The sequence below is a fragment of the Ovis canadensis genome, chromosome 2, assembly GCF_042477335.2.
Source record: "Ovis canadensis isolate MfBH-ARS-UI-01 breed Bighorn chromosome 2, ARS-UI_OviCan_v2, whole genome shotgun sequence".
In the NCBI taxonomy this organism is placed as follows: domain Eukaryota; kingdom Metazoa; phylum Chordata; class Mammalia; order Artiodactyla; family Bovidae; genus Ovis; species Ovis canadensis.
The window spans coordinates 155,761,978-155,786,963 of NC_091246.1; the positions used below are offsets into that span (position 1 = coordinate 155,761,978).

The following is a 24,986-nucleotide window of genomic DNA, read 5'->3' on the forward strand; positions in this document are numbered from 1 at the left end:
GATATACTATGTTTACAGGGTTCCCTTGATTTGGCAAATTTAGTACCCCTTTCAAAATCTGGGAATGAGGTTTATTTGACATGACTTCTACCTAATGCACTTACACTATTCATAATTCTATCCTTACTTCACAAAGTAAAGGACAGTAAAAATTCTATCCTTACTTCTACTGAGTAAAAGAAGAGGACTTGATTGTAATGTATAAGATAAAATAATTAGTTCTGAAAAGGTGTAATAAAAAGGATAATGCTTATTCTGTTTTGCATTTGATATACATTTACTAAGTGCCTAGTCCACATCAGACAATAGGCACCGCAATTTTGGGTAAAATATGGTTTCTGCCCTCAGAAAACTTGTCATTTAATAGAGAGATAAGACATGTATACATCTCTGCAGAATCTGTTAAACTGATCATAGAGAAGTACAGAGTCATGCATGAATTTAGAAAAAGAATACACAACTTCTGGTAGAGACATGGAAGAGATGAGGGAACATTCATGTAGAAGTTGAGATAGAGCTTGAGAAAGTGAGTCAGCTTTTGACAAGGAATGCCATATTAGAAAGAGTAAACAGCCTGAGCAGAGCACGAAGATCCAGAAGCTTGGGACATGGCTTGTGGAGTTGTAAATTGTGGAATTTGACTACAGTGTAGGGTTTGTGATGAGAACAGTACTGGAAGAGGTAGACTGAGGTACATGAATGTCCTAGTGAAAATGTGGACTTGGCTAAACAGTAGGGAAATTCTGAAGTAGATCAGTATAAGCAAGCTGAGTTATAAGATCATCTATTTATTCAGCCAACATATAAATATTGAGTGCCTACTATTTACCTTCACTGTGCTAGAGATAATATGAAAGTAGATATGGTCCCTGTCCTCATGGAATTTAGAGGTAGAAGCATTAATAATCACAGTAGTATAAAATTGCAAGTACCACAAGTCTTGCTGTTGTTCAGTCTCTCAGTCAAGTCTGACTCTGTGACACTATGGTCTGCAGCATGCCAGGCTTCCCTGTCCTTAATCATCTCCCAGAGATTACTCAATCTCATATCCATTGAGTTGGTGATGTCATCCAACCATCTCGTCTTCTGTTATCTCTTTCTCATCCTCTATCATCTCCTTCTCCTCCTGCCTTCAATCTCTCCCAGCATCAGGGTCTTTTCTGAAGAATCAGCTCTTTGCATCAGGTGGCCAAAAGTATTGGAGTTTCAGCCTCAGCATTGGTCCTTCCAGTGAACACTGAGGACTGATTTCCTTTAGGATGGACTGGTTGGATCTCCTTGCAGTCCAAGGGACTCTCAAAAGTCTTCTCCAACACCGCAATTCAAATGCATCAATTCTTCGGTGCTCAGCCTTCTTTGTGGTACAAGTCTCACATCCATACATGACTAATGGAAAAAGAATAGTTTTGGCTAGACAGACCTTTGTTGGCAAAGTAATGTCTCTACTTTTTAATATGCTGTCTAGGTTTGTCATAGCTTTTCCTCCAAGCATTTTTAAATTTTGTGGCTGCAATCAATATGATTTTGGAGTCCCAAGAAAATAAAATCTGTCACTGTTTCCATTGTTTCCCCATCTATTTGCCATGAAGTGTTGAGACCAGATGCAATGATCTTCATTTTTTGAATGTTGAGTTTTAAGACATCTTTTTCACTCCTCTTTCACCTTCATCAAGAGGCTCTTTAGTTCTTCTTTGCTTTCTTCCATAAGAGTGGTGTTATCTGCATATCTAGGGCTATTCATATTTCTCCCTGAAATCTTGATTCCAGCTTGTGCTTCATCCAGCCCGGCATTCCACATGATGTACTCTGCATATAAGTTAAATAAGCAGGGTGACAATATACAGCCTTGACATATTCCTTTTCCAATTTGGAACCAGTCCATTTTTCCATGTCTGGTTCTAACTGTTGCTTCTTGACCCGCATACAGGTTTCTCAGGAGGCAAGTGAGATGCTCTGGTATTCCCATCTCTTGAAGAATTTTCCACAGTTTATTGTGATCCACACAAAGACTTTAGTGTAGTCAGTGAAGCAGAAATAGATGTTTTTCTGGAACTCTCTTACTTTTTTGATGATCCAGCAGATGTTGGCAATTTGATCTCTGGTTCCTCTGCCTTTTATAAATCCAGCTTGAACATCTGGAAGTTCTCAGTTCATGTACTGTTGAAGCCTAGCTTGGAGAATTTTGAGCATTACTTTCCTAGCATGTGAAATGAGTGCAATTGTGCAGTAGTTTGAACATTCTTTGGCACTACCTTTCTTTGGGATTGGAATGAAAACTGACGTTTTTCCAGTCCTGTGGCCACTGCTGAGTTTTCCAAATTCGCTGGCATATTGAGTGCAGCACTTTCACAGCATCGTTTTTTAGGATTTGAAATAGCTCAACTGGAATTCCAACTCCTCCACTAACTTTGTTCCTAGTCATGCTTCCTAAGGCCCACTTGACTTCGCATTCCAGGATGTCTGGCTCTAGGTGAGTGATCACACTATCACAGTTTTCAAAGTCATTGAAGTGAAAGAAAATGAAAGTGAAGTCGCTCAGTCGTGTCTGACTCTTTGCGACCCCGTGGACTGTAGCCCACCAGGCTCCTCCGTCCATGGGATTCTCCGGGGAAGAATATTGGAATGGGTTGCCATTTCCTTCTCCAGGGGATCTGCCCAACCCAGGGATCAAACCCAGGTCTCCCGCATTGCAGGCAGACGCTTTTGTATAGTTCTTCTGTGTATTCTTGCCACATCTTCTTAATATCTTCTGCTTCTATTAGGTCTATACCATTTTTGTCCTTTATTGTACCCATTTTTGCATAAAATGTTCCCTTAGTATCTCTAATTTTCTTGAAGGGATCCTTTGTGAGCTTGTAATATGGAGACTTAACCTCTTAAAGTAGGTCAGGAAAGGATTCCCTGAGGATGTTTAATATGAGAGCTGCAGGATGAGTGGTTACCTATGTTAAGAACAACAGATAAAGGCTATACACAGACAAATATTAAGACCTCATGTGAACTCCTGCTGCTAAAAGAAAAATGGTGAGTACAAAGACCTATACGGAAGAGTAGTAGAAGGACAGGAAATGGAAAGGAAGAACTAAGTTCAGAGACCACTGAGAGATTTCCATTGAAGTGGTTCCAGGAAATGAATAAGCATTTAGTCTAAAGTTGCTCAGAATCCTTTGCTGATTTTCATTTTACCTTTCATAACATCAAAAGTTCTTAAATTTTCCTCTTCAAACTTCTCTCACAATTGTTTCTTTTAATTTTTTTGTTGTTGTTCTTATTTCTACCTAGCATTAGGAAACACAAGGTAAAAACTTTTAGTAAAGATCCTTGAGATCTGCTGGTGTCTGCTGCTATATTTTAAGTAAAGGTAATTCACCCATCAGGCATTTCAAGAGGAAACCATAGTAACATTATTCTTTTGATATATAGGGTTGGATGTGTCCAGAACCTGCATCAGAAAGGGAGGACTTGGTATATTTTGAACATAAGTCATTTTCTAAATTGTGCAAGGAGCATGATGGAGAATTTACTGGCGAAGAAGAAAGCAGTGCACATGCACTGGAACGGAAGAGTGACAACCCCCTAGATATAGCTGTAACCAGGCTGGCTGATTTGGAGCGGAACATTGAAAGAAGGTATCTGAAGAGCCCCTTAAGTACCACCATTCAGATCAAACTGGATAATGTGGGCACAGTTACTGTCCCTGCTCCTGCACCATCCATTAGTGGTGATGGTGACGGGTAGGTTATTGAGATTAACTTGAAAAATTATTGTGCTTCTTTGCTAATTGGAGCCTATTTTCTATTGCCTGTTATCTATGTATCTTCTTGTATGTCTGTGATCCATATGGATCATGCTACTTGCATGGTGCTTTGTAAAAACATTTTTTTTTTTTGTTATGTGCGTTGATAATCCTGCAAAGTGATCTTACATTTACCTGGTTGTGACTAAGCTTTGAGGCACGTAGCCACAGTCTGTGCACTACATCAAATTTAGTTGCTTAAACCTTATACTTATTGGCTGTTACATGTTTTTGTCATTGCTTGGCTTTCAGTGTGATGATTGTTTCACATTCAGTAACCATAAATGTGGACATGACCTACTTAATTTTTCTATATTTCAATGCAGAATTGAAGAGGATATTGCTCCAGGGCTCAGGGTATGGAGAAGGGCATTATCAGAAGCTCGCAGTGCTGCACAGGTAGCTCTGTGCATTCAGCAGTTACAGAAATCAATAGCATGGGAAAAATCAATTATGAAAGTTGTAAGTGTTTTTATTTAAGAAATACTATAACTAATTTACTTTGTCCTGTTTTTTTCCAATCTTCAGATATTTCTTAGTTATACTTTATTGTCAAAATAATGTATGCTGTACTTGAGAATTTGCTTAATTTTTAAATACTGTATAATTTGATACTTTCCTTCTTATTTTGAGCTTTTTGAAGGAATCTATCAAATGTTATCTTTTGTTTTTAAGATCTTCTTTTTCTCTCCTTTGAATATTGTTTGTAGCTCCAACTGAAGTTGTCTTCTGCATTTTGTCAACATAATAGTTGTTAAGCTAAATGTTTTGAAGGCTCTTTCAATCTTGTAAACATTCCAGTTGCTAACATTACCTGCTATATACATTCACTGCATTCCTGAAATGTCTTTATATTTGTATCAATTTTCTTTTTGTAATGCTAAAAATACTTAGATAAGTAAATGAAATAAACAAAGACCTCTTCCTTTATGCACTTTTGATAAAGTGTTTGATATTGCTGGCATTAAGGATAGATATTTTAGTCTTTCCTCTAAAAGTTAAAACTATTTACCTTCTTTGTTCAAGCCCAGTTAGTTATCACATAGTGGCCTCTACTTTGTCCTAGGCAACAAATGCTATATATTCAAAATAAAAGCTGTATTTCTTATATTTCCCAGAGATATATTTATTTTAAATCATATATGTGTCCCTTTTCCTTTTATTTATTATAGAAATATATTTTATATGTTGACTTTTATGAATTATTTTAACAGTTGCTTTTGAATTGCTGATTAGCTTTAAAATTCAAACACTTGAGTTTTAATTTCATGAATAAGGGTAAAATTCCATTATTTAAATAGTTGTTTCCCAAATAAAAGAAGTGATCCTTAAATAATTAGCATTCTTTCCTTCCTTTTTACCTCTATGCATAGACTACTCAAGACTTTATTCATTGTATGCAAATAAATTTGATTTCTTCTATGGTTTTTCACTTCTTTCTAAAATGTCCATAGAATAATGAATCTACAATTTATATATAACCTATACACAGAAACCCAAAACTTGTACCAAAATCTGCCTTTATATTAATATAGTTACTTTCTGCCATCTTAAGTTTTATTTCAGATTTTTGCAAATTCCTTGTCCATTGTTATTAATAAATTAATATGCACCCATCATTATTTAATCTCATAATTTTCATTTCTTTTTTAATGTTTAATAATGTGATTTTTGCTAAAAAAAAACACTTTTTTATAAAAAAGGCAGAGTTTTTTATTCAAAGATTAATGAGCTCTTTGTAACCTTTAATTAGAAATATAACAGGACCTATAAGAATCCTCATAATAAGCTGTATCAGAAAGTTAATGTGCTCAATATCTTTAGAAACACCCTCTTTGCCAGAAACCAAGCATACTAAGAAAGAAGGCACTGCCGTAATTTGTCTTTAGGTGCTTCTTAGTCCACTCTCTACTTTCTGTTGTTATTAATGTTAAGCAGGCAGCAACATCCACTGTGGCATTCACTGGTTTGTTTTTATTGTAGTAGCAAAGTAGTTAAAACCAAAATGCTCTAACACATTGTGAGCTATTACTGTGATTTTCCAAAAATGTTATAAGTTCAATACATGTTATCCTTTCTTAGAAAGTGTCAGAAAATAATTTTTAAATCATAAATGTGAGATGTAAGATGGATTTTTTAGTATTTTTACCTCTCTATTGTAGAAGATCATGAGAATTTACTTAATGTTCATGAAACTGATTTTTAAATTTTGTCATAGGGAATTAAATATAGCCTTCAAAATGTTATTTCAAAATATTATATGAATATTCTTATAATAGAAGTTTTAAAGAAATAACTCAGATTTGGAGAAATAGCACCATACTAAAGTATTTAGTGATGTGGTTATTAGGAAAGGTCATAAAATACTTACTGTCAGAATATTAAACTCTACTGCTTTCTCTTCTAGTACCTGTGCCAATTTTAGTATTATGTGTATATTACATATATTTGATAGCTATTTATTAAGGTGAATAACACGTATCTGCTGTTTTCGTAAGATTCTTAAGCTATCATTGGTGTACATGTTGAGTTATGAAAGACTATTTTAGACCTTCCCAGATTAAGATTTAATGTTTTCTTGAAATTGAACAAATTAAATTTGAATAATTAAGCTTTTTTGGTTTTAAGAGTATTTAAATACATAAAATAAGTATAAATGATTTATAATTTAAATGTTTTAATTATTTTAAATTGAAAAATAGTAATGTTTTCAGATTTGGAATATTGATTACAGGACATTTTCTACTGCTACTGGAAATAAACATTAAATGTCAAAATATAATGTTAGTACTTACTGTTTTTTAAAGCCATCTTTGAAGTTTTTACTTGTCTAATCATCCTTCTTTCCTTTATGAAACTTGTTATACAGAATATGTGTGCATGAGAAAAAAAATCTTCTCTCTATAGATTTAAAAATTCTTAATGGTATTAGAAGTTTTTCCATAGAGAAGAAATTATTTTTACTCCTAGAAAGTAAATAATGACCTCTAAATTCTTTAATTTATTGTAACAGTTTTTTTCCCTTAGAAATCATTTTGTAGGATCCATTTTCTACATTTGTGACACATGTTTGATTTGGGTTGATTTTTGAAGTTTCCTGGTTTAGACATAGTCAAAATATAGGGACATCTTATTATTATTATTTATGATTCTGATACTAATATGTTTCCTAATTTTGACCTTAAAAATTACTCTAACTCTTACTTATTTCTTTCTCAGGATATCATGAGGATGCTAAGATAAGCAAACGATGAAATATATTAAAAAATTAAAGTGCCATGTATTAAGGCTATTCATTGCTTTATGTGCTCTAATGTCATGTTAATTATTTCATATGTTAATGTGTACATGCTTCTGAAGTGTGTGCAGGCATTCAACCTCTAGCTTTGTTCTTTGCAGTGTACTTGAAATGTGCATTTACCCCAACTGAACTGCTCACCCCGTCATGTGGTCCATATCTGTGTAACGAGAGATACATAGATGTGTATGGCTACTGTTTATTTGTTAGCAAGCGGAATGTTCATTACTAATATGAATTAGGAATTATGGTGTGTTTAATATCCCAATAACTATCATTCATAGCAGAGTCTTAATTTTAAATGATTTTTCATGTATTATAGTACTGCCAGATATGTCGAAAGGGAGATAATGAAGAACTACTCCTCCTTTGTGATGGCTGTGACAAAGGCTGTCATACATATTGCCATAGACCCAAGATTACAACTATACCAGATGGGGATTGGTTTTGTCCAGCTTGCATTGCTAAGGTAAGACTGATCTAAAACTTATTTTTTTTATTATACAGCAGTGATTCAGTTACATATCTATTTTTTTCAAGTTACTTTCCATTGTAGGTTATTAGGAGATTTTGAATATACTTCCTTTGCTAAACAGTAAATCCTTGTTGCTTATCTATTTTATGTATAGTAGTTTGTATCTGTTAATCCTGTACCCCTAATTTATCCTTCCCCCTCTATCTTTCCCCTTTGGTAACCATAAGTTTGTTTTCTATGCCTGTAAGTCTGTTTCTTGTTTATGTAAAGATTCACTTGTACTATTTTTTTGATTCCACATATAAGTGATAAAATATTTGTCTGACTTCACTTAGTATAATAATTTCTAGGTCCATCCATGTTGCTGCAAATGGCACTATTTCATTCTCTCTTATGGCTGAGTAACAGTCTGATATGTATGTATACCACATCCTCTCAAACCAGTTGTCTGTTTGATGTGCACCTGAATTGTTCCTGTATCTTGACTATTGTAAATAGTGCTGCTATGAACATTAGGGTACATGTATCTTGCTGAGCTAAGAGTTTTCATCTTTTCCAGGTTTATGCCCAGGAGTGGGATAGCTGGATCATATGGCAGCTCTATTTTTATTCTATTTAAGGAACCTTCGTACTCTTTTCCATAGTAGCTATACCAATTTACAGTCTCATCAACAGAGTAAGAGGGTTCCCTTTTCTCCATACCCTCTCCAGCACTTATTATGGGTAGACTTTTTGATGATACCCATTCTAACTGGTATGAGGTAATACCTTATTGTGGTTTTGATGTACATTTTTCTAATAATTAGTTAAACTGACCATCTTTTCACATGCCTGTTAGCCATCTATGTATGTCTTATTTGGAAAATATCTATTTAGGTCTTTCCGCCCATTTTTTGACTGGGTTGTGTTTTTGATATTGAGTTGTATGTGTGAGTTGAGCTGTTTGTGTACTTTGGTTATTAACCCCTTGTCAGTTAATATTGTTTGCAAATATTTTCTCGCAGTCTGGTAGGTCTTTTTGTTTTGTTATTGTTTTCCTTTGCTGTGGAAAAGCTTTTAAGTTTGATTAAGTCGCATTTATTTTTACTTTTAAGGCTTCCCTGGTGGCTCAGATGGTAAAAAGTCTGCCAGCAATAAGGGAGAGTGGGGCTTGATCCTTGGGTTGGGAAGATCCCCTGGAGAAGGAAATGGCAACCCACTCCAGTGTTCTTGGTTGGAGAATGCCATGGACAGAGGAGCCTGGCGGGCTACAGTCCACGGGATCGCAAGGAGTCAGACACGACTGAGCGACTGACAGTGACACTGACTGATTTTTGCTTTTTTTCTTTTGCCTTGGAAAACTGGGCTAAGAAAATGTTGCTACGATTTATGTCCAAGAATGTTTTGTGTATGTTCTCTTCCAGTTTAATGTGTCGTGTCTTACAATTTTTATATATGGTATGAGGGAGTATTCTGATTACTTGTAGCTGTCCAGCTTTTCCAACACAAACTACTGCAGAAACTGTTCTTTCTCCATTGTATATCCTTGCCTCCTTTGTTGGAGATTAATTGACTGTAGGTATATGGGTTTATTTCTAGGCTCTCTGTTCTGTTCCATTGGTCTATATGTCTTTGTCCTAATACCACAGTTTTGATTACTGTAGCTTTGTATTTGGTTGGTGCAAAAGTAATTACCATTTTGTCTGTGAATTTTAAATCATTATAACTAGGTTCAAACACATCTTTATTCATCAAAATAGGAATCATTACAATCAACACATTTTGCCAACAAGAAATAAGTTGGTTTATACCTGTAGTGTAAAAATCTGTGCTTCGCGATTCAACAAACTCTTGGAAAGCATTTTCTGCCTCCTGCTGGTTGTAGAAGCATTTACCTTGCAAATAGTTGTCAAGAGATGCTTGAAGAAGTAGTAGTTGATTGATAAGAGATCAGGTGAAAATGGAAGATGAGGCAAAACTTTGTAGCCCAATCCATTCAACTTTTGAAGTGTTGGTTGTGCGACATGTGGTTGGGTGTTGTGTTGGAGAAGAATGGACCCTTTCTGTTGGCTGATGCCAGCTGCGAGCGTTACAGTTTCGGTGCGTCTCATTGATTTGCTGAGCATACTTCTCAGATGTAATGGTTTAGCCGGGATTCAGAAAGCTGTACTGAACCAGACACCACCAACCAGTGACCAAGACCATTTTTTGTTGCAAGTTTGGCTTTGGGGCTTGCTTTGGACTTCTTTGGTGAACTTGTCGTCACTGGTTGTCCTGTAAAATGCACTTTCTGTCACATGTCACAATCTGATGGGGAAATGGTTTGTTGTTGTTGCGTAGAATAAGAGAAGACGACACTTTAAATTTTTTTGATTTTCAGTCAGCTCATGAGGCACCTACTTATTGAGCTTTTTCCACCTTTCCAATTTGCTTCAAATGCAGAATGACCATAGAATGGTAGATGGTTGAGTTCTTTGGCAAACTTCTCATGTAGTTGTAGGCAGATCGGCTCTGATGTTTGCTCTCAATTGGTCATTGTCAACGTCCAGTAGCTGGCCATTACACCCCTCATCTTCGAGGCTTTTGTCTTTTTGCAAAACTTCCTGCACTGCCAGTGCACTCTGTGTTCATTAGCAGTTCCTGAGCTGAGTGTGTTGCGGATGTTGCAAGTTGTCTCCACTGCTTTATAACCCATTTTGAACTCGAATAAGAAAATAGCTAAAATTTGCTTTTTGTCTAGCATAATTTCCATAGTCCAAAATGAATATAAACAGTAATAAGTCATTAGCAAAAAAAAGGCAAGAAATGCACATTAAAATGATATATAACATAACCACATTAATTAAGGATGTACTGCAATATCAAACAGCAAGTTTCAACAATGCCAAAACCACAATTACCTTTGCACCAATCTAATAGTATTTTCTGAAGGCTGGAAAGGTTATACCTCCAGCTTTCTTCTTTTTTCCTCAGGGTTGCTTTGGTAACTCTGGGTCTTTTGTGATTCCATATACATTTTAGTATTTTTTAGTAGTATTAATAAGTTTTAAACTGCCAGTCAAAATGAAGCATTTTATATGGATTTTTGAGATACAATTCATATACGATAACATTCACTTTAAAGTGTGCAACTCAGTGATGTATAATATGTTCAGAAAGTTGTACAATCATCACCACTATCAAATTCCAGAACATCTTCATGAGCCGCTTAAAGAATCCTAATAGCCATTAGCATTCACTTCCAATTCCCCTTATCAGCCTTTGGCAACCAATATATTTCCTATCTCTATGAATTTGCCAATTCTGGTCATTACAGATATATTAAATCATATAATATGTGGCCTTTTTCTTTCACTTAGCATAATATCTTCAAGGTTCATATATGTTTCAGCACTTCATTTTAAAGTCAGATGATATTTCATTATATGGATAGACTACATTTTGTTTATCTGTTCAGTTGATAGATTTTTGCATTGTTTCTACATTTTGACTTTTATCAGTAATGCTGCTAGAGATAGTCATATACAAGTGTTTGTATGAATATGTTTCCACTTTTTTTGGTTATATACCTAACAGTAGAATTGCTTGGTCATATGGTATTAAGCATATGTATTTTAAGTCACTTTCCGTGTGTGTGCTAAGTTGCTTCAATCATGTCCAACTCTGTGCGACCCTGTGGACTGCAGTCCACCAATCTCCTCTGTCCATGGGATTCTCCAGGCAAGAATACCAGAGTGGGTTGCCATACCCTCCTCCAGGGGATCTTTCCAACCCAGGAATTGAACCCATGTCTCTTATGTCTCCTGCATTGGCAGGCATTCTTTACCACTAGCACCACCTGGAAAGTCACTTTCCAGTCACATATAAATTGGAAATCTATTAACTGTCATCCTAATTGATTAAGGAGAAGCAATATGATAAAGTAGAAAGAGAGGAGTTTTAGAGTTACAATGTAAGTGTGAAAGGGTTAGAATGTATTGAGGCCCAGAGTCACTGTTAGGTTTTCTTTGTCTCACTCTCTTCCATGTTTAATCTCTTGACTTATTATTACCAGTAACTGCCACCTCTTCATAAACTCAGTTTCAAATGTCCATCTATCCACTGCCTCCTTTCTTTCCCATTCACTCTCTCTAGCACTCCTACTCCAATAATTCTTTGATCTCATCAGGACCTTCAGTTTATTTATCTTAAGACCTTCCCACTGTCCCTCTCCACTTCATGTCTTCTTTTTGCTCCTATAATCACAGCATCCACCCTTAGCTTCTGTTCCTCTCTCTCACTTGGTAAAACCATCATTCTGGTTAATCCAATTCTCTGACTTCTCTAGTAACTTAATATTCAGATACAAAGGTGTCTTGATGTGACTGGAGAAAACACCCAGCCTTTTAAATTTAAGGCTAAGAGGGCCTTTAATGGTGCCTGATAATTTACTGTCTCCTCTAGTTTCAGTCTCAGCTGATGATGTTACTCTCATTTCACTATGCAAATAGAAGCCATCAGGAGAAAATATCACAAGAATCCATCACACCTACCATACTTTCTGTATCTGGGCTAGCATCCTCTACCTTCCATCCTGTTGCCATGAACTGCTTGTGCCCCTAACTAAGCCAATTACCCAACTTGTGCTTCAGATCCCATCCCCATCTCACCTCCTTAGGAGAATGAGGAAACTGCATCATCAGTTTCTACTTCTGCACTGGGTTCTTTCTCATCAGACTACTAACATGATACGATTTCTCCCATCTTATAAAAGCTAAACAAAAACTCTCTTTTAGCCTCACCTCTCTCTTGATCCACTTCCCCAATTTCTCCCCTTCCCTTTGCTGAAAAGTTTTGTTATGGTTCTCTCCAATTTCTCTCTTCCGATTTACTCTTAAACTCATTCCAGTCATATTTTTACCTCCACGACGTCTCCAAAATTGCTCTTCTAGTGCCCACAAATGATTTCCACGTTGCTCAGTCCAGTGACTACCGCTCAGATCATCTAACTTAATATTTACATTTGATAAAGTGGAACTTTCCCTCCTCCTTGATATCCTGTCTTCACTTGTCTTCTAGGATACCATACTCATCTGGTGTTCTTCCTGACTTTGCTCCTTTTCAGTCTCCTTTGCTGGTTTTTCTCACCTCCCAGATCTATAAATATTACTTTTCTTTAAAGTTATATCTATAAAATGGAATAGTATCTGCTTTGTGGGGATTTGTGAGGATCAGATATGCTTGTGTGTTTGAAGGTTTTTATAACTTCAAAAAATTCTGTGATATATTTATATTCATACTTTATTATATTTTATATTTATATATTTTATATTTACAAAATAGTAGAAGTCTCACATGGCATGGTATTCACTAATAATTGCTTTTTTATTTCTCATTGCTTTATCATTTTTGTCATGTAGAGTTAAATATAGTTTAATAATAATCTTCACTGGTTGTACATAAATTATCTTTTAGTTTCAAACTGTCAAGTTAAAGAAAGTTTCTCCACTACTTTGTGACTTACTAACAAATCAGTGTTTTCAGGCCTGGGGGTACCATCTGGTAGACTATAGGATGTTTTGTTTTCTGTCAGTTTGCTTAAATTAGCATTCTGGTGTCTGTCATTTCAGTACCAGACTAGAGGTCTGTAATCCTATCCAAGTACTTCTATGTAAATGCAGCTTTCTAAGTCTCTACCCTGTTTTGCTTTGGGGTTTTTTGTTTGTTTCTTGGCCATGCTGTGAGGCTTGTGGAATCTTAGTTCCCCAGCCAAAGATTGCACCCAGGCCCACAGCAGAGAAAGCAGTCTTAACCATTGGACCACCAGGGAATTCCCTTGCTATTGTTTTTTAAAAATGATGTATTAGATGTTAGTCACCCAGTCATGTCCAACTCTTCGCAACCCCGCCAGGCTCCTCTGTCCATGGCACTCTCCAGGCAAGAGTACTGGAGTGAGTAGCCATTCCGTTCTCCATGGGATCTTCCTGACCCAGGGATTGAACCCAGGTCTCCTGCATTCCAGAAAAATTCTTTACCATCTGATCCACCAGGAAGCCCATGCTTCTTATAGCAATAGAAGTACTATAACCATTTAATTTTGATATAGATTGATAGATAGATAGATAGATAGATAGATAGATAGATAGATGGATAGATTTTTTGAGTTAAGGTTTTAAAAATCTTTCCAGTAATTCAGTTATTTTCAATTATTTATACTATACAATTTGCTCTCAAATAGCTATTTCTGCATACATCATTGTGACTGTTTTTACTCTGTGTATATGTGTGTTTTCATACCAACGTGTATATATATTTATATACACACACACATACATACACTATATTAAAGATATATATATATATATTCTCTCTGTCACAGAATTAGAGACTTGTATGTGTATATATACGTATTTATACACAATCACATACACAAATAAGAAATTCTAAATTCCAGTGCCTAAAAAGCCAAATAACACAAAAGCGTCAGGCAGGACTATAGCAAATAGGAAAGTCAAGTCGTGCCCCTATTTTTATGTAACAGTCATCACTCAACTCTGGCAAATTGTTATCATGTAGACATGTGGGCCCAGTGTTCCAGGATCGACTAGTATTTTAAGATTATGGATTTTATGCATATTCTCGCAAATATTAAATATTGGCAACAAATTCAGAATTTATATAAGCATTATGAGCCAAACCGCAACACATTCTGTGGGCTGTTTATAGTCTGTGAACCACCAGTTCACAACTTCTGATATATAATTACACAAACATAACAGAAATAAGCCCTTGTATGTATGTAATCTGATAGATTCTGATTAATTAAGACTTACTAAAGTTTCTCTTTAGATTTGGACTCCAATAAGATAGAAAGGGTGGGGAAGGTGGGGAGTCTGTGCAAGAACACAGACATCTGGTAAATAGAGGCTCTGTATAAAAGCTGCTTGTAAAAGTATATGTGTGTGCATAATCCAGCGAGGTAAGCGTGATAAACATCATTTATCAAAGAAATAGAGAGGCTCCATTGTCTTTTTAAAACATCACAAGAGTCTTTTATTTCTGTGGATTTAAATTTCATGTTTTCTTACTATGAGTATTAATTTGTTAGAATATGATCCCAAGTAATATTTTAGTTCACATAGGAACTAGAAATTATTCCTGACCTTTTTCTCTTTTTAAGTAACACAGTTACTCAGTCTAACTTAATCTTCATTAAACAGATCTTTTCCTCATGAATTAAAGCTTTCTCGTTCTGTTTTTCTAGTGCTGAAAACTTTCAGGGCATAATGTTAAAACTCAAAATAATCAGATTTTAGTGAATAAAAATTAATAAACTAAATGCAGAAGAGACTTAGTAAAACATTTTAATTTTATTCCAGTTTCAAGAGGTAGTGATTCTTTGATATGGTATGGGAAAGGTGTTAGATTTATGGTTTGTCTTATTATTTTAGCCAATTAAAATATCTCTTTAATTATACTTTTATCTTACCAATAGAGAACCAGATACTTTTAATTGCTTGATTAAAAGCTATTTTTCAAAATAATGGTAGAAGAGGTCCTGAAAATCTCAAAGAAATTGATACGAAATAATCCACAAAAATGTTTTTTAGCCAAATTCATTCCAAGAATACATCTAGCTTTGAACTATCACTAGATTGATATCTGATCTAAAGTTTTAAGTCTATGATTTCTTAATTTTCTGGTTAAGAGAGGATATCGTTTTCTAAAAGAGGACAAACTATCCTGGAAAATTAAAACTAAAGCCATACATTACCAGTATCTTTGCACTAATATTCGTCAATGATCTATTATATTTATTGTAACAGTTAAGTCTGAAAATACAGATTTATTTCCCTATTTCTAAATTGAGGGGTAGGAAGGAACTTAATCATTATATCAGTGTGCTGCCTGCAAATTGTGGTTAGACTGCATAAGGTCATGTTGACCTTTGTTTTGTTTTCATACAATTTTAGAGCTAGAATGACTTTACCAATTGTGTGGCATGTCTTTTTTATTTCACAAGTGAGACAATGGGGACTCAAAGATATTTTTGTGCGAAGTTCCATAGCTAGTAACTGACAGAGCCATAGCTACAATTCATGTTGTTTGATTCCTAATATAATCTCTTTTATACTAATTCTGTATTGTTTTCCTCAAATATCAACATTTTTTTCTCCTCCTTCGCCTCTGCTTTGTTCACACCTGGTAACCACAACTTTGTGGAACTCTATCCTTGTAGAAAATGCCTTTTTTCTTTATCTATTAGTAGAAAGAAGTATCAATTTCCAGTGTATTTGATTACTTACAAAGGACTTCTCTGTTTAACACTTCATGAGCTATTTTCCTTGTTTTGGTCTAGCTTTTAAATTATCTCTTTAACTTGCTTATTAATAAATAAGATCTGTATTTTTGTTTATAATCATCTTTGTTGTTAATTATATTGTACTCAAAAAAGTAGTACTTTGTATCTTTAAAGTCATGCTGTTAGTGACCTAGACTAAGAAACAGTGCTAAGTTCTGTAGTACCAAAGATTGATTACCATGGGATCAACATCATCAGATTTTACGAACTCCTAAAATACATTGTTCATGCTTTATTAGATTTTTTGCCTCATAGGAGAAAAAAAATTCATAGATCCTCTTGAAATTATCAACCTTCTAGATCAGATAATATTCTTTTTGTTTGCCCTGTCACACTTTCATAACATAAAATAATAAAAGGCCTCTCAACAGTTATTTTTCTTACACCTCATTTCCTTATTTTTTAAATTAAAGGCAAGTGGTCAGACCCTAAAAATCAAAAAACTGCATGTCAAAGGAAAAAAAAGTGAGTCAAAGAAAGGCAAGAAAGTGACTTTAACAGGGGATACTGAAGATGAAGACTCTGCATCAACAAGCAGTTCACTGAAAAGAGGAGTCAAAGACCTGAAAAAAAGAAAAATGGAGGAAAACAGCTCTATTAATGTACCACAGCAAGAAAGTTTTACTTCTGTTAAGAAACCCAAAAGAGAGGACTCCAAGGACCTAGCTCTTTGCAGGTATTATTTCAGTTCTCATGTATTATATATTTGCAGCTTCCCATTTTATTTGCTTAGAAATCACCTACTATAGTAAGACAACTTTTTGACAGTTTGTATAAATAGGAAATCAAAGTCTATAGTGTATATTTTTAAAGAAATTAATTTGTATTTTTTACTTGAAAGATTGGAAAGCTAAATTTTTAATAAAAACAGATGTTTCTAAAGCATAGATACTGATTTCAGACATTATTTTCTTTAGTATGATCCTTACTGAAATGGAAACTCATGAGGATGCATGGCCTTTTCTACTTCCTGTAAACTTGAAACTTGTTCCTGGTTATAAGAAAGTTATTAAGAAGCCTATGGATTTTTCCACAATTAGAGAGAAATTAAGTAGTGGACAGTAAGTAAATCATTTCAGTTCAATATCCATTGAATGCTTGGTATATGCTGGGTACTTTTCTAGTGAGCCAAAAATACATTAATTAACAACAAAGACATAGGCTCTGCCTTTGGAGGGGTATGTATGTTTGGGCAGGGTAGCAGAGTATGTAAGACAAATCAATTAAAATTATTAAAATATTTTAAAAGCTGTGCAATAAAGCTTTCTGACATTGGAAGGGCACTAAACCCAGCCTGGAAGGTAAGGAAAAGTATCAAGAAAACCTCCAAAGTAAATAACATGTTACCTAGAGCTTGTATTGTATATCAGTGGAACATTGACACTATCTCGTGTGGCTTTAATGAAAATTTACCCTGTAATAATTTTCAGATTATTACAGTGGAGAGATAGAAGATCACTGGAAATGTTAAATATTAAAAGCCTTATTGTGGGTTGTTGGAGAACACTGAAAATGTGTTTATTAAATGTGGAAGAATATTATCATCTGCCCTTCTCTACCCTGTTATCTTTGTGATCCTATCCAAAGAGCAAAATGACTTCTGGCCACAGTTAATGATCTTTGCTAGATTGCCTCAGACTTCTGCCAGAGTAGCAGCTGTTAGATAGTGGCATTTAGTTGGTCTGGACATTGGACACTAGTTCTAGACATTTTGGAGCCATAAGAGTAAGGCTGTTCACTTGCAAAACAAGCCCACACAAAAGCACTCTTCGTATCAATGGCCAGGAGCTGTGCGTCTACATTCTCCATGCTGCCTGCTCCCTTTAATCCTCCATACCAATTTAGCTTAGTATATAGGCTATGCCCATCACTTCAAGCAAAGTCATTAAAAAATATGGAGAAAGAAGGAAATTTATATTTTAAAAAACGATAAAATATATTCAATTGCATTATCATATTCTTCCTAGATGTGCTTTTGGTTAAAATCTCTATAGCCTATAATCTACACTCAATTTAGAAGAGTTGCATAGAACTTAACTCATAAAGATCAGTGACTGTCTTATACGTATCAAATTATTTACAAGATTGACCAAATGACTAGTTTATTTCTCTGGAGGCTGAACTTTCCATTTTTTAAAGAATTATATCCATTTCACTTTATTATTTTTTTTTATTTCCAAAGGGACCAGCTCTGACTCAGAAAACATTAAAACTATTGATTCTAAGACAATCCAAATAGCAGAAACTTCTATCTATATATGAACTAGTTCTTTTGCTTTCTCTATCAAAATACTCAGACTTTAAGAAGGGTAGCATGGACTTTATAGTCATCATGACCAGGACAGAAACTTATGCAGGAAAACCTTCCCATGTTTAATTCCTGACTTTACCTTCCATAATTCTCCAGTTCCTGGATAGAGGATGAACCTAAACCTCAAAATAAATAGGCTTATATATTAACACAGAATTACCAGAAGATCTGCAAAATCAAAGCTCCTTCTTGAGAATGGGTCCTGGTGAATGCAGGAGGTCAAAGCAGAGGCAAGCAGAGAGAAGCCGTTCTTTATAATCTTGTTTGTGATGTCAGCCATAGGGAGGGAAAATTCAGAGAATGCAGGCTCTTCCAACTTTGAGTTGTTTTATTAAACCCAAATTAATGAGTGGGGACTCAAACTCATATAATATATATTTCAATTTTTAAACTAAAAAAACTTAGAGAACAGAGGGGAGGAAGTAAGTGCCTTACTGTAATGAATCTTTCTGGGTTCCATAGGCTGCCCCTTCCTTTCAGAAAAGAAGGGCCCAGATGTGGGAATTGCACTTATTTCTCTTGAATCTCACCTAGAATTTTCTCCTGGATATGTCTCCCTAGTATTAATCATTAACCTTTTCTTATAGTAAGGAACAGTATAAAGAGAGAAATATTTCTCAAGGTAACTTTAAAATATTTTATAAAAATTATTCCCACACATGTTATCTGATTGCATTTATGTAAAATATCCAGAATAGGTAAATGTATAGAGACAAAAGGAAGGGTTGATGGTTGCCAGGGTCTAGGGATAGGAAGGGATAGAGTATTAAGAGGTTCCTTTTGGGGCGATGACAGTGTTCTGGAACCTAGGTAGTACAATGTTTTGAGTGTGCGAAATCCCTGAAGTATCTACTTTAAATGGTTAATTTGATGTTATGTGAATTTCACCTCAATTTAAAAAATAATAATTCCTAGAAGAACTGGAAAATAGATGAGGTTACATAGGGCTGACAGCTCTGTGAACTCATTACAGATAAAGAAATTTTTCTCTTTCATTGTTGCACTAATTAGAAGGTAGAAGTGAAAAGACTGTACAAGGTATTTCATCAAATAAATAATTCCACTTTTACCAGGTCTCAGAGCTTCAGTGTGTGCTCCATATGTATTTCTAATGGGTAAATTATTTTAGTATCCAATTAGTATACTATTGCTTTGGCTTGGGTTGGCTTGAAAGGCACTACTCCTTTACTAATAAGTTTAGGCATATTCATGCACCTTTCAGTTCTCTTCTCTGGGTTCTTACAGGGAAAGAGAACTGGGGTTATCCTACCAAAGAAAGCACTGAGTGCTTTTCATTGAAAGGCAGTTCCTAATGTTATCTCCAGTGAAGAGATAGCACGTGCTTTTTTTGCTTGTTTTGTATCTGAAGAGAGAAGAAAAATGGGAAAGGAGCAAGGTTTAAACAGAGGGACCAACCCTGAGATGCATGTAAAAGCTACCGGGCAGGTGTCATGTTCGTAGTGCATCGGAAGCATTTATGTTATTTTTACTGCAGCTAAATGTTTTTGAACGTGAATAGTAGGGCACTGCACGTGATACAGTTGGTCAGAGTTAATACATCAGTTGGAATGAATCCAGTAACAGAATTGTGATACAGGTTGAACAGGAATTTGGATGTAAGAAAAATGTTAGTTTGTTGAAATATATCGTGATCTTCAAGAGAAGTCTGTTCTGCATTTAACCTGGCTTAAATTCTATACATTCAGAATACATGCAGTTTTTTAAATGTCCCATTTATAAGATGGTATAATTTGTTTTATAACAGTTTAAAAGCAGTTACCCTACTTTTTTCTTTTTGCTTTCAGTTTTACATTTTATCTTTTATTACCTCTTTCTTTGTCTGCAGAGTGAAGCCAGCCTACAAAAGCAATCTCTAATCGTGTGTTTTCTTCCAGGTATCCAAACCTTGAAACTTTTGCTCTAGATGTCAGGCTTGTTTTTGACAACTGTGAAACATTTAATGAAGATGATTCTGATATAGGCAGAGCTGGCCACAGTATGAGAAAGTATTTTGAAAAAAAGTGGACAGATACTTTCAAAGTGAGCTGAAGTTATAATAATCTTTTCTTTTTTTTCCCTTTTAAATAAGGATGAATGAGACCAGCAATGTGAACTGTATTTACACACATGTGCAAGGCACATACATAATGACTTCTTTTCCCTTAAAATAAGTATCACAAAAAAAAAAAGTATCAGAAGAATGATACCATTTTTAAAGGCTTCACTCCTACAACAACCAAGGCCCTTGGTTATGGGTTTGTGTGATTTATCAGCTAATTTAGGTAGAACAGGGAAGCACACCCAAAGAATTTTCAAAGGAAAGGGTGTTATAGTGCAATAGCAATTAAAATATATCAAATCGCACTGAATATTCAACACCAGAGCTCTAACATGGGAAATGGTTCTTTCCCTCTCAATAAATATCTATTTTTCATTTTTTTACTTTGTAGTTTATTTTTTAGTGAATGTATTTAATTTTATGAATTATTTATGATTAAACCACATCCAGAATCTTCGTTTTCTGTGAAAAGGAAGAACTAGAAAAATTGCTTTAAATCTTGAAAATACAACAAGGAATGTTTTAAAATATAAAACAAAGCCAAGTTAAACTGTTTACACTGATGTGCTATAAAAGCACCAAAAATAAACTTTGCTGTAGAGTTACAAGTACATTTATATATATATACGTATATATATATATATATGTTGCTGCATCTCTTGTGTAGTTAAATTGTATTTCAAAACAGTGAAGAAAAATTGCCATGTATATACTGTTCATTATTGTTTATATTAAGTCTTGTTTTAAATATGTATTATGTGTATATATTGTTTGCAGACATTATTGTTTATGCCTTAGAAGGATTGTAGCATTTTATTTTAGTCTGAAGGTAATTATAGCTATACAGCTTGTACAGTAATTATCCTCTACCAACACTGTGGCGTCTCCTGGATCTTGGTAGTGCCTGCCTTTGAAACAGGGTGTAGGGGATATTAGTTTTCCATTTTTTCTATTTTGTTATATAATTTTAAGCCACCAGGGCCTAAATTAAAGTATAATCATTTGTATCCATGTGGAATAAAATTGTGACAATTTCCTATACACACAGTATTTTTTCATAGAAACATTTCCCTCCCATTTGCCTTGCCTCAGAAATAAATTTACAAGACATTTGTAACCACTGTGTTTTATCTACTGTGTGTTGTGGTGGCCTGTTGGAGGCAAATAGATCAGAATTTTTTTGTACCTATGTAAGAGTACTTGAAGTTTTATTTAAAATAAAATGTTGTGGAAAAGGTAGCATTCTTTTTTTTAGGAGTGTTATTTTTCACTACTATGTGTGGCACGGATACAATAAAAACTTTTACAAACTAGCTTTTTTAGTTTTTCTTAATGAACTTGGAAATATTTGAAAAAAACTAGTTAATGTAATGTTTTTTACGGAATCATAAAGGAGGAGCAGCAGAACATTGGGTGGGGTGGAGGAAGGTGGTCTTATGTAATGTGACTTTCATTAGTCTATGAACCTCTCTGGACCACGTTTTATTGTTTATTTCACACTTGCCATATGAAAAGGTTAGAATATTTTTTAAGGTCTTGTTCTGATAGGTGAAATGTCTCTACTGTAAACATACAATCCAGTTGTCAAGAAAAACTGATCATATAAATTCATCTAATAAGTCATGAGGTACAAGTTCAAGTGTTTATGAAATATGATTAAATGCCTTACTGGGGTCTTAGGAATCATCAATGAACAAGATAGGCATAGGCCCTGCTTTCATGGAGCTTACAGTCTAGCGGAGAAGTGATCCTTAGATAATGTCCTCAGTACAGGGCCTTTAATAAATAGTGCAGGGAGAATAGAAGAGTTTTGAAGAAATATTAAACTTTAAAATGCTTCATAGCCACAGAGTATTTTCTAAAATTCCTAGATTGTTTGTGAAGGCTTATATGAAAATCAGCTGTTATTATGTAAATATGTCAGTTACTGTTAACCAAATATTACAATGATGCCTTAAGGAGTTGGTGCTCAATCAAAAATACCATGTGGAACAGAACAAGGTGGGGCTTTGAATTAAGTGTGTGGTTTTTGTGTTTATAGAATTGGCTGCCAAGATGCTCCATGGGGAGTTGTCTTCATGGGAGTGTTTTGCCTAAGGGATCATACATGCTTAAAGATCATATGTGCTTATATTACTTTATATTAGATGGCATATAAGGGCTTGATATTAATGCGTCTGATGTCCGAGGGACAAATGAAAAATAAAATACACTCACACAAAGAAGAATTTTTCAAGAGTGGTAATATTCTTTTAAAAATAAGATATTCCTATAAAAAAGAAAGCTTGGTGAATATTGTCTACTTTGGACTGGTAGCTTCTGTTGTTACTCAGAAGAAACAGCTGTTCTGTAATACCAGCAGTAGTGGCTGTGTTCCCCAAAGGGCCACAATTGATCTCTGGAAAAATTGTTACAGTACACACGTCTTTCACTAAGATAAATTAGGCTTTAACCTGAACCTTCTCCATTTTAGTCCTGATTGCTCTATAAATGATAAAAAACTGACCTGCCCTCAAGTTTAGATTTTGATTTATCCTAAGGATAAACCAATCAATCCACTACTGCTAAACCCCAAAAGTAGTCATCAGTTTGAAACAACACCTAGAGAGTAAATTAATATATTTAGTTGTTAACCATGGTGAAAATTAAACAAAATTGAAAATGTATTTATCAGTGTACCTTGAACTAAAAATAAACTAGATTACCATAAATGGAAGGTGATCTCTTTTTCTTACTTCAATCCTAAAAGGAACTTTGTTAAAAGCACTAGTTTTAATCAAAATTATGAGGGATTTGATCTGTCATCGATACTTAAATGCACCCTCTGTGCTCCTTCTCATAGAAGGCAATGGCAACCCACTCAGGTACTCTTGCCTGGAAAATCCCGTGGACGGAGAAGCCTGGTAGGCTGCAGTCCATGGGGTCGCTAAGAGTTGGACACGACTTCACCTTCACTTTCACTTTTCACTTGCCTGCATTGGAGGAGGAAATGGCAACCCACTCCAGTGTTCTTGCCTGGAGAATCCCAGGGACGGGGGAGCCTGGTGGGCTGCCCTCTATGGGGTCCCACAGAGTCGACACGACTGAAGTGACTTAGCAGCAGCAGCAGTGCTCCTTCTCTTTTCCATTTCTCCACTTCGATACCTTTTCAAGAAATTTAAAATCCTGTTCATTTAGTCTCCCATGAAACACATCCTTAACAAAGAAATCTGATGTCAATGACTTACTCTTTTGTATAAATTGTATTGTTAAAGGGTATCTCTCAAGGTTATTTGCATTTGAGAAATGAAAGAAGTTTGTGTTCTGTTAAGAGAATTTCATTCCAGGAACTGCTCTGGTAGTCCAAGTGGTTAAGACTTTGATCCTGGTTGAGAAACTAAGATCCTAAATGCTGCACAGCAAGGCCAACAAAAGAAAAGGGGGTGGGGGGGGGGCGAATTTCATTCCAACAAGGAGGTAAGAGAGGTATTTTAAGAGAATTGAAATTTTTCTTCCACAGGAATATGACATAAAAAATACAACACAAGGAAACTAGTAGAACCTTACCCATTAGGGATTTTGCCTCAGTTAGGTCTCTTAGGCCCACTTGAACCACGTTACAACTCTACCTTAACAAAAATTTTTTTAAAACCTCAACTACATAGAATGAGATAATTCCTCTCCTCGATTCATGAGACACTGTTCACATTTTTCTTGCAAAGCCCCCTCTTTTGTTTGATTTTACTTATTCCTTCAGCTCCTCTTCAATTTCCTTCTCTCCTATATGCAACCACATGTCTTTCCAGTCAGCCTTTTTTATATGTATTTAGCAACACACACATCTGTAAAAAATATATAATGTGGAAAGAAATAAATATATACAGTGTTTTTTAAACTTGTATCAGTTGCATTATGCTATACATCTCATTCTTTTTTCTCTAATTTTGTTTCTTTTGAGTTGTAAAAAGACATAAATCTAGTTCATTACATTTGATTGCTATTCCATCACAAGGCATATAACACATTTCACTTTAAGATTTCTCTTAGAATGAAAACACAAGTTGCCTGCAGTTCTTGTCATTGCAAATAATACTACAGTGAATGTTGTCATACATGCCTTTTGTGGACCCATGTGTGCAGGCCTGTTAACTAGGCAGTCCTAAATGATTCATGCCCTCGTGTAATCCCTTCCCACGCTGTATCAGGTTTCACCTGCGTGACCAACATAATATGGCAGAGTGATGTGTGAATTCCCAGACTAGGTCATAAATACCCTGCTGTTTCCACCTTGTTCTCTCGGATCACTTACTTCTGGTAAAGCCATCTACTGTATTGTGAGGACACCGTAGCAGCCCTTTGGGACAGCGAACAACTAATGCCAACGTGAGACCCATTTGACAACAGTTTCTTAGAAGGATCCTTCAGCTCCAGTTAAACAAATGACAGGAGCCCCAGCCAGCTTTTGGACTGCAGCTTCACAAGAGACCCTGATACCCTCCTGAATTCCTGACCCATAGCAACTGTGGAATAATAAATGTTTATTATTGTTTTAAGCCACAGAGTTTAAAGTAATTTGTTACACAGCAATAGATAACAACAACAACAACAAAAATTAACAGACTGTGAGAGTTTCTTTAGGATCTGTACGTAGGGGAGAATGCCCGAGTTGTTAGGTAGGTGCACACTTACTTTCCATGCTGTTGGCATACCACCCTCCAGATGACTGTGCCAGTTTACTTCCCTAGCAG

At 35.2% G+C, this 24,986-nt stretch overlaps 1 protein-coding gene across 40 annotated transcripts in view; it reads left to right on the forward strand.

Moving 5' to 3' along the window:
- The window catches only part of BAZ2B (bromodomain adjacent to zinc finger domain 2B), a 421,280-nt gene extending 398,799 nt beyond the window's left edge, over positions 1-22,481 (forward strand). For 33 of the 40 annotated variants that reach the window (XM_069577387.1, XM_069577390.1, XM_069577393.1 and 30 more), the window contains 6 exons: positions 3,424-3,734; positions 4,123-4,258; positions 7,417-7,563; positions 16,303-16,565; positions 16,807-16,950; positions 20,096-22,481. In XM_069577387.1, coding sequence (XP_069433488.1) covers positions 3,424-3,734; positions 4,123-4,258; positions 7,417-7,563; positions 16,303-16,565; positions 16,807-16,950; positions 20,096-20,249 — 1,155 coding nt within the window. In that variant the 3' untranslated portion in view covers positions 20,250-22,481. Of the gene's footprint in view, positions 1-3,423; positions 3,735-4,122; positions 4,259-7,416; positions 7,564-16,302; positions 16,566-16,806; positions 16,951-20,095 lie in introns of those variants that run through there. The other 7 variants (XM_069577361.1, XM_069577368.1, XM_069577369.1 and 4 more) reach the window with 3 other exon arrangements.
- The last annotated feature ends 2,505 nt before the right edge of the window (positions 22,482-24,986 follow it).